Source organism: Lactuca serriola, chromosome 5 (assembly GCF_051521515.1).
Source record: "Lactuca serriola cultivar US96UC23 chromosome 5, Lser_US96UC23_V15, whole genome shotgun sequence".
NCBI classification, from domain to species: Eukaryota; Viridiplantae; Streptophyta; class Magnoliopsida; order Asterales; family Asteraceae; genus Lactuca; species Lactuca serriola.
The window spans coordinates 188,698,672-188,709,836 of NC_136412.1; the positions used below are offsets into that span (position 1 = coordinate 188,698,672).

The 11,165-nt window shown below is 35.0% G+C and overlaps 1 protein-coding gene across 1 annotated transcript; it reads left to right on the forward strand.

The window, feature by feature from the left end:
• Window positions 1–7,474: 7,474 nt before the first annotated feature.
• On the forward strand, window positions 7,475–9,430 carry LOC145051380 (uncharacterized). The gene is made up of 4 exons (XM_078999395.1): window positions 7,475–7,563; window positions 7,742–7,811; window positions 8,577–8,701; window positions 9,199–9,430. Exons 2-4 carry the CDS (start codon window positions 7,793–7,795, stop codon window positions 9,391–9,393), a joined length of 339 nt encoding a protein of 112 aa, XP_078855521.1. The 5' UTR covers window positions 7,475–7,563; window positions 7,742–7,792; the 3' UTR covers window positions 9,394–9,430.
• The last annotated feature ends 1,735 nt before the right edge of the window (window positions 9,431–11,165 follow it).

Here is an 11,165-nt window from a genome sequence, read left to right on the forward strand (position 1 = left end):
ATAAGATCTTAACTTCAAGCATGGTGCCCAAAAGATCATGAAAGATCAGGTCCATGGACCAAAATACTCTTGTGACAAGGTGGAATGATAAACTTGCAAACTTTATCACATCAAACAACAAAATTTTCATTTAATGGAACAAAACAAGCTTAGAACCTAGATCTAAGAACTTATAAGCATAAAGATTCAAACTCGAATCATACCAAAGGTCCAAAAGATAAATGGAAGCGAAGATCTTGTTATGCAACACTCCAAAACTCCATCATGAATGAAAATTCCTACCAAAATCCATGAAAGTAATCCAAAAATGGATAAGAGAGGAGATGTGAGGTTCAAAGTGGTGAAAAGGAGGCTAGGGTTTCTCTCAAAAGGCCTTGGATGTGATTGAGGCTGGAAAAATACCCCCAAAATCACAGAACCACCTTTAAATACATAGAAAACTATAAAAATTTATGGGGTTGGGCTGCCCAGTGCTCACCTTGTAACAGTCTAATAGTCACCTCTTGATGACTCGTCATATAACGAGGATCTGCTCCTTACCTCGTGACGACGGGTTTTCACCCAAATACACTCCAACTCCAAACATTCATAACTTCTTCATGTCAACTCCATTTTTGACGATATTTATATACACGAAAAGGTATTGACGAGCCCCACAAAATTAGCTAATTACTTTTGGCTGAATACATGTTAAATTAAAACCTTAATCCATGCAAGAAGGAGGGTACATTACTTTTCCCATTTTACCCTTTTTCTTCGAAGCAGAATTGGAGGGCTTTAATCACCTGACCCTACATTATCATCATCCGATAAGGTCTAAACTCCATTCCCTTGAAGCCTAAGAGCTTTACTCGATCCATTAACGGCCTGATATCCTGAAAATTGAAACATACGAAGACTACGTGTTACAATACTCATACTTTGCCATCAAATCCACCACTTTACTTTGCTTGGTACTCCTCCAAGTCACTGCTCCTACATTCATCATGTACACGAATTCTAAATATGAATGAGAATCACCTATATCATTTTGAAAACTTGCTTTACTGTAACACTTTACACTAAGATCTTTAATATCACCATAGACCAAGAACAAAGCTTTTGTCCAAATAATGTACTTAAGAATGATCTTGACAACAATCCAATGATTTTTCCTAGGGTTGACCAGAAAACAAATCGTCGTGGTCAAGGCACATGACACATAAGACCTAGTACATATTATGGTGTACATGATCAAACCTATAGAACAGTAATGTGTGTTTTTACTAATACTAGTTTTATATTTATAAAAACTTATTCTCAACTAGGGAATGCTACACAACTAGGCAAGTGCACCTAGTTGTTTGTCAGTACATAGATGGTAAGAACGGGTTGTAGAACACTTGAGGAACGGGTATGATTCTAGTAAAATGTATACTACTAATTTAACTAGAAAATATTATTAAAAGGGTGGGGTTTCTTATTTTAAAGTTCAAAAACTTTTAACATCAATTGTAAAACAACTAATTAGCAAACAATTACTTAATCTATGGAGAACAACACATAAAACAATTGAAATCAAGATACAAAAAGTGTTGGATTAGGTGTCTAAGCCCGTAACTATATTGGGTATGTACTTGAATTGGTTGTATCATAGTCCTTTTGGGTTGCCCTCAAGACTAGCAACCCGGAAGAATGATTTTGGAGAAAGAGGTTGATTAATTAATTTGATTAATAATTTGTATTAAGTAATTTATTAATATATTATGAGAATAATATATTAATTAGAAATAGTAATATTTAATTAATATTTAATCAAAAATTAATTAAAACTAATTGTGGGATTAAATGAATTAATTAACAGTGCAAGGACTAAATTGCAATTGTTCAATAGTTATGAAAAAGGCATTCTAGAACCCTCGAAAGGCATGGATGATTTTTACATGGTCTAGGGTTTCTAGAACGGTCCTTATTGGATAATTAGGAAAGTGGATAATTACATGGTTTAAGATTATCTTGGACTTGGGCTTATATAGCGTTTCTGACTGCAGCATATAAAGGGGTTTACCCTAAGGATTCCGGCCACTTATTCTTAGAGAACCCTAGCCAAAAAAATTTCTCCTCTCTCCTTCTCCTTAATCTCCTTCAATTCTAATGTTGGGTGTGAGCCATTAGAGGTGTGACAATTATGACACTTTTTCTCAAAGCTTCAACATCAACAAGGAATTAGATTCTTATTGCTTAATAACGATCAAGGTATGTTTTTGTAACCCTTTATAATGTAATTTTCAATTATATGCTAGTATCCTTGGGTTTACACATTGTTTTTCACATGGTATGTTCAATTAGAGAAAACGTAGAACAATTTTTAGGGTTACATGCACACATAGCATTGTTGGTATGCTTAAAACCCATCAGTGGTATCAGAGCGTAGGTTAGTTTTCTATTAAATTGATATTAATGTGAACTTGAACAAGGAGGGTTTGTCACACCACAAAACCGGAAAGGCGAAAACGTTCTGGGGTGGAGGACGTCATGTCAAGTATCACAACATATGCAGTGTAGTAATCAAAGGACAACAACCATTGCATTAATAGTAATAATTTTTACATAGGTTACATTTCATAGCAACATCAAGGTAATACAGAGAATAATATAGATGTAGCTTGGTACTAGGCTGACTTCACAAAAGCTCCTGGGATGTACCTGTCTATCGATGACCTGAGAATACAAATTAGTTTTCAAGCGAGTATCAACATTTTTATAATGCTGGTGAGTTCATAAGTATTTAACGACGTTAGTATAAATACACATTGATATTCAAAAGAACCTCATGAAAATGGTAGTTTAGAATCTACAGAGTATTAGAATTCTTTCCAGAAAATCCTATATTTTCTAAATAAAAGCAGTCTTCTACCAAGACCTGACAGATTTATGTTTTAAGGAGTAATTTTCCCCAAAATACTATCATTACCAAAATACAGTTTTGACTTTGAAGGAACTATGAGGAAATCACAAGTAAAAATACTAGGGGAAAATAACATAAACCTCAGCAGTAATACTACTGACTAAAGCAAATGAAAACATAGACTCCAAGAGAGTATCAAATGAATGATGCGCCTGTCTCAGTCTAACGCAAGGAAGAACAGACTCCAAACAGTATCGAATGAACGATACAACTAGCAAAGTCTAAAATATTCGGTAATCCTAAGTGGGTTGGTTTAAAGGTTCATAACCTGACATAGTATATAACTAGGAAAATAGGTTAAGATGGTTTCAAAAATACCGTGATAATTCTTGTTACCTTAAAGCCATGAATTATAAGGTAAACATAAAGATACTCATAACCATACTGATTGACAATGGAATACTTGACGACCTGCTGGCGTCGTAATGAATGTGACATTTTTCACCCGTTGGCTTGGTCGGCCGGGACTGTAGCTAGCAGTCAGGGTGTGGGAGTGTCTATCACGTATAGATTTATACACACAATGTCCGCTCTCCCTCCAGGAGACTCTGGTTACCAACTTGACAACGGTGGAATCCGTGTCCTGAGGATGTATCTCGTATTTCGAATTCTATTATAATTATTGGAATAATGATATAGACTCACGAACGAACTGACTCCTTTGGAATTCTCCGTACTGGATAGAGTAAATAGAATCTCCTAACTATTCCTATAATAGTTACTAATGTTTCAGGTATACGACTGATGAATGGAAGGATGCCCTTGCTACCCAAGGGAAACGAACTGGTCGATGGAAACCTTTATGTCTATACATGTGTCCACGATATATAACTAATATTTAAACGACCTTCGGACAGATAACGGATACCCACCAGACCACATCCCAATGAGGAAAAGGAAATATGGCGAACTGGCCGTTCTAAGTCCTTTAAACATTATTTATATAAATATACAAATATAGGCATGCATTTAAAGAAATAAAAGCATAGAAGAAAACTTTGGTAAAACCATTGGAAAATCCTTACAAATAAGAATTTATGACTCGATATCAGTTTATAAAACAAGCTTTTGAAAACGATTCGATAAAATAGTTTAAGTGAAAATACTAGGGAATATAACATAAACCTCAGCAGTAATACTGCTGACTAAAGTAAATGAAAATGTAGACTCCAGGAGAGTATCAAATGAATGATACGCCTGGCTCAGTCTAACACAAGGAAGCACAGAATCCAGACAGTATCGAATGAACGATACAACTAGAAAAGTCTAAAATATCTGGAAATCCTAAGTGGGTTGGTTTAAAGGTTTATAACGTGAGCTAGTATATAACTAGGAAAATAGGTTAAGATGGTTTCAAAAATACCGTGATAATTCTTGTTACCTTAAAGCCATGAATTATAAGGTAAACATAAAGATACTCGTAACCATACTGATTGACGAATTGAATAATTGACGAGCTGCTGGCGTCGGAATGAATGTGACATTTGTCACCCCTTGGCTTGGTTGGCCGGGACTATAGCTAGCAGTTAGGGTGTGGGAGTGTCTATCCCGTATAGATCTATACACACAATGGAAACCTTTATGTCTATACATGTATCCATGATATATAACTAATATGTAAACGACCTTCGGACAGATAACCGATACCCACCAGACCACATCCCAACGAGGAAAAGGAAATATGGCGAACTAGCCATTCTAATTCCTTTAAACATTATTTATATAACTATACAAATATAGGCATGCATTTAACGAAATAAAAGCATAGAAGAAAACTCTGGTAAACCCTTTGGAAAATCCTTACAAAGAAGAATTTATGACTCGATATCAGTTTATAAAACAAGCTTTTGAAAACGATTTGATAAAATAGTTTAAGTGAAGAAAACCTTTAACAATAAATTACGACTTGATGTCTCTTTAGTAAAAAAGCTTTGAAACACTTAGGATAACCTTTTAATAATCTATAAAGGGATATTCATACTTTAACAAGATTCGAAAACATGATTTGGAAATCTTAAGCTGGATAAAGCAGTTTAATATGCAAAAATCTATTTTGCTATATAGTTATTAATCACATGTGATTTATCTAATAAATGTACAGTTCAACTTGTATTCCCCCCCTATAAAAGCAATTAAAATCATTTAAAAGGTTGTTTCAGGGGAATGAACTCACATGTAGCAAGTGGATCGGATGGAAGTGTCGGTTGAGTGCTTGGTGTCAAGTGAAGACTTGAACACACTTAATGACCCTAGTAACATATGAAGACAGATGTTTAAATATAATTAGTGTTTATATCACTAATTAAACACGTATAAACATCCTAATGCGATGAAAAATACTTTGGTCAAGTGCTAGGAGGCTATTGGGTTGCAATAAAGGGGTGTATGGGTTTATACGGAAATGTAAGATCAAATGGCCATGTTTTTTGGAGTTTGCGGCCCAGTGGAGTTTACTCATGGCCGTAAACTCTCAATTGGGTCTCTAAACAAGTCTTAAAACTACTATAACTTAAGTGGTTAAGTGCTCCAAGGCCTAAACAAGAGATTGGGTGAGTTTACGGTCCATAAATGGTCTTGTGTGGAGTTTACGTCCTGGGGACCACTTCTCCATGAGTTTATGGCTGTAAACTCATGGCATGAAGTGCCAAATTGTTGATTCAAGTCCCTAACTCATCGAGGTATAATTCTAGGTTAATGTCCAAGGCTAGGTGAGGTGATTAGGGCACATTTTGCACCATTTGAGGGAGTTTACGGCCTAAGAAGATCCTGGGTCGTAGACTCTCATTCAACCTTCCAAAACTTAATGTTTAAGGTCCATAACACTTCAAGGGTATGATCTAAGCTAGTCTCTAAACATAAGGAAGGAGTTAGGGGCATTTTGGCACCCTTTTTAAGGGTTTACGGCCTAAGAAGTTCTTGGGCCGTAAACACCTTGTTCATGTCATTTTTGGGTGATTTCAATGATATATGGACATGTAATAAGCTTTAATACACTCTAGGGTAAAAGAACCTACAGTTTGGGGACAGAAACTTGAAGGTTTCTAGGAGAAATCGGGTCTTCAAGAGAGAGAGGGTAGACAGATAGTGGAAAGAGTGTAAAAGAGGTTCACTCACCCTTATATAGTGTGAGTTTACTACCCCGGAGTTTACCGCCCAGAGTTTACCGCCCAAGTTTACCGCCCGTAGTTTACCGCCCGAGGTTACCGCCCGAGTTTACCGCCCAGAGTTTACCGCCCGGAGACTCCATCTTATGAGGTTTATGGCATGATTTTTGGTGTTAGGGCTTTAGTGGTTACTTTCTAAGACTTGATCGTTAAGCATGAAAAGCTCAGAATACTAAAACAGATTTTAAATTTGTTAGAAGATGGCGGAAATGAATTTGACTTCCAAATGAAGTGTTTGACTGTAGAAATTATATATATAAAATATTCGGGTTGTCACATCATCCCCCCGTTAGAGGGAATTTCTTCCTGAAATCAGGGTTTAGGCAAGGATGTAGGCATAAACAATCGGATAGAGACACTACTAGAAAAAAGGCCTTTTACGACGCGCAAAATACGACGCTCATTGATCTATGTTACGCAAAGGAGAGTGACATTAGAAAAATGTCATCTCTTCAAAAAAATTTAGGATAGAAGACACGCATTATTGCGCGCCCTTAAATTAGTGTCTAAAAAAAACACGGAGGGCACCTATAATAAAATGCGCGTCGTCTAAGGATGTCGCTTTATATTTTTTAATGGAACGCGCGTTCCATCCTTTAATAGTGGGGGAAAGGGGGAAATGAAATTCTGAAAAAATTAAAAACCCCGCCATGCTCTCCTCTACCTTCTTTCAATCGTTCTTCTCTCTCTCTCTCTCAATCAATCAAATACCAAAAAATCGACTATTGTTGGAACTAGGGTTCCAGTTCTTAGTGAAATCGAAGGTTTTTTGGTCACCAGGCCATGAAATTGATCAAAGGGGTACAGTTTTTGGAACCATGACTATTGTTGGAACTAGGGTTTCAGTTCAAAAACCCTTCATCTACTTCCCTCGATCTTCAGTTCCTCAAGTACTTTCTTAGCCTCTCAATCAATAGAAGAGCTGTATTACAACTACAAATTTAGAGTGATTTCCATATCAAGTAGAACAATAGCTCCATTAAAGTCAAGGTCTCGAAACTCCATGGTCAATCACCATCAACATTCTACTTCTTTATTTGTTCCATAGGTTTGTCTTCCTTTATTACGAGTTTTATAACCTTTTTAGTTGTGAAGTTCCTTAAATTATATTTTTCACTTCCTGATATGCGATTTTTCCAAATTGGTATTTGATGTGTAGAAGATCGATAATTTCATATTTTTGAAGTTCTTAAAATCCTCTTCCATCCATAGAAACCCTAAAACCCCTCTGAGCACCTTTTGATGCTTGTTTCCCTTACGTATCAGGTACAAAAGTCAAAGGACTCATTGGTTTCCGGGCCAATTTATCCTTTGAAACCACCTTCCGTTTAACCTCCGATGACTTTCTTTCATTTTACCGGTTTTCACTCTCTTGTTCGGCTTACAGGAACAAGAAACGCGTTCGTGTTTGTGTTGCCAATTCCGATACTTCACCGGAATCCAAATCCCGGGGTTCGATTTCTCTCACGTTCATAATATTTCTATCTATTAATTCCTATAAAAATTGCGGCACCTCTTATTTTGCTGATCCGTCTCTCTCAAAAACCCTAGTTTACCATCGTTCTTCCCTCTTCGGCGATCTCATCTAAAACATCGTTCTTATAGTCACTAACTATCATCTTTCTCATAGCGTCACGAGATCCGGACATTGAAGGAGGCGAAGGCGGCAGCCTCAAGAACAATGACAGAACCATTAACTCGTAAGTGTTTCATTTCAACCATGCAATCAATGAAATCTATGTTGATGATTTTGGGATTCCTGTCTCCACTTGTTTATGCTTAATTGTGTGCTTGAAAAATGGGTTTTCATTTCTTTTTTCTTATGCTCAACTGGGCATTAAATGTTTGAATTTTCACCGATGCGGTTTCTCGTTTTTGCTATATTTGTAAAGTGAAGGTCTCGATTTGCCGATTTGTTTTATTCTACTTATGTTATGAATGCGCGAGTCTAAACATAAATTAGGGGCGTTTTCAAAGTGATTATTGCGATATCAAAGAATCATAATCAGATAATTAGGTGTATCCCACTAGGGCTAGTTAGGTAATTCCACATTTATCTCAATAATTAATTCTCTTAAAGCAAATTCATATCTGCACATCTCCATATCTGGATCATTTGTCATCAAATAATAAAAAATTCAAAATCATAAGCTACTTACTGTGAAGTCGAATCATGATAATCAGTTTAAATTCGCATCCAAACAATCTCCACATATACAATTGTATCTTATTCAACTATTATGCTACTCTTTTAAACTTATGAACAATTCACTATATGAAATAATCTGTTCTTTTTTTTTTCTTTAAGGTTTTGATTGGATCAATGGGGACAAAACTCAATCCTGTAAACTATATATAGAGTGTTTTTATTACTTAATACAAAAAGAAAGACTTATTAAGTCCTAACTTTTTACAAATCTATCCTCATATATGTTTTCCTTGTGTAATTTGATCTTTCTTTATAGGGAAATTTATAGCTGGAAGATCTGAATCCCAATCTTTTGTAGTTAGTGCAACAGAGAAAGTGATTGATGGATCTTCTTCAACTAAGCAATTAGAAGCTCTTGATGCAGATTCTGAACATTCCAAAGTATGTTAATATGCATCCATTCACATTTTCGAATTTGGGTATGTAATTGTATTATCATAACGATTTTTATTCCACCAAAATAACAAAATTTTATTTTCATTTGTAGTTTTTTACATTATAAGATATTATAACACTTGTGGAAACTTTCAGGAGGAATGTTTTTTTAATGGAAAACGATATGCATTTTTTGCTTCTTTATTTTTTGTATAAAGTTTTTGGTTGTTTATGTTGATTTTTACTTAAACAACTGTAATCAAGACAAATTCTTGAAGTGTTACTTATAATTTTATTAGATCTTATAATACTATTTGTAAACGAATTTGAAAATAATAGTAGTATCAAGTATCTTTATAAAACATTATTTTTCTTTCTAAATTTTTAATTGAAGTTCTTTACTTTTGTAAACAATATTAAGAGATAAGTTGTCTGATACTTAATGTAAGTAAATCATTTTTCCTCATACATTTTCCATGGTGCTTTCTGATTCTTTGATTTAGATAAATCTTGATGAAGAACAACTTGATGAAATAAATGAAAAGGATTTTGTTGCTTCACCAATTCTTGTTGAAGATATTGCAGCTATGGAGGAAGTAGATTTAGTTTCTTTATTTGATATTGTTGTATCTTACATCCATCTCTTCCTTTATAACATTTTATTTCTTAAAATATCTTCAGGTTGTTTGATCAAATAAGTCATTTATGGAGGCTTCTGTTGATGCATCATTTTAAAAGGGAATGTTGGAACACACAACTACAGCTCTTCAGCAAACCGAGTCAACTCATTTTTGTTCTGTGATGAATTATATTGATTCAATCGACGCGTATGGTCCCATCTGGTAAATGTCTAAACTACCCCTTCACCCTTGGTACATGTTTATCTCTCTCTCTCTTTCTCTCTCTGTATATATCTTTCACATTTTCTGTAATGTGAAAGGTTGCTTGGTAATTAAGTATTTAGATTAAAATATTTAGCAGGGCTATTAAAGACGAAATTAGAAATGAACCTCGAGCACTTGTTATATAAACCATGAAAATTAAGTTAACAAATACTTGTTCAGGTGAATGGTCTGTTATCTTCTTTAGAGATTGATAATCATGGGGGGTTGGCTAGGGAGCACATGCCTGGTAGATACGCAGAGCTGGATCGGTATTGGGGGAGTCGCAAGTCATGGGGCCCCGTGCAGAGCTGGGCTGGTGAATTTTCCCAACAATACGGTGGGGACCTGAATGTTTGGGCATTATCCTTAATCCTTTGAATGACAAATTGGTGCTGGGGGTTGGGCTTCTGAATCCCAGCATGTCAGTGAGCTCTTTCACTTCAGTAATCAAAATAATAGTTGAATGTTGACTTACTATTAATTAATATGTTATTGAGGCTAACCAGGTCAGGTTTATAAAAGGTATTTCACATAAGATGTCATATTATTATAGTAAATTGATGAGAGGACTATGTGGTTGGTAATGCCTTACTGGATGGATGAATTAGTTGCATCACATGTTCCATGTTTATAATAATATTAAGTAGATTCATGGATTCTGCTTTCAGTAAGTGGAGATTTCAATGTCAGGGTGTAAGGTGGCAGATGGAGCAATCAATATTTTCACTATTGCAGTATGTATTTAGCAATTAGTGTTTACTTCATGTATTTTTATTAAGTTTCGTTTTTTGCCCTTCTTCTAATTTGATGAATCTTTAGGTCACGATTGTTGTTGTTGCGGTTCTAGGACTTCCATTAGCTGTCACATTAACGTAAGTTGAACCTTTTCTTATAATTATTAATCCATTTCTTTTAAATGAGTTTTTGATTAATAAAATATAAATCATGTTGCTCATAATTGCAGGCTGGCATACTCGATGCGAAAAATGATGTCGGATATAGCGTTGGTAAGTTTTATAATTTTGTTTACTATAAATCTCTCGGGGGCATTTTGGTAATTTTTGTAAGTTTTATAATTTTGTTGCGACTATTTAGTCCACATAAAACAACTTTGATGTTTGTTATTTGTGATAAAACAAGGGTAAGTTATATTGTCCAACACTTGTTTTTAAAGAATGAAGAAGTTGGATAGCATTTGATGTAATTATCCTTTTGTATTTGTGTTGTGTTTACAGGGTTGATGAAAGCGAATAGCTCTCGAGTTAGAAGTGGAAAAGAAAGCTCAAGCCGAAAGAGATAAGATGCTGAAAATGCAAGTGTTGTATTCTTCATTTCAATTGTTAGTATGATACATAGAGTAGATTAGATGAATGCAAATTTATATATTGTAAGAAATAGAATTGTATGACATTAAAGTTTATTCAATGGATTGTATTATTTTTTTGTATATGGTATTTTTTTAAATATTTAAATTTACGATACGCAAGAGTGTGTGTCATCTTCATTTATGACATGGCCTTTCTTGACAGGGGCTTCCTTGATACGCATTGCGTGTCATTAACACGCGCGTCGTAAGGTTACGACAC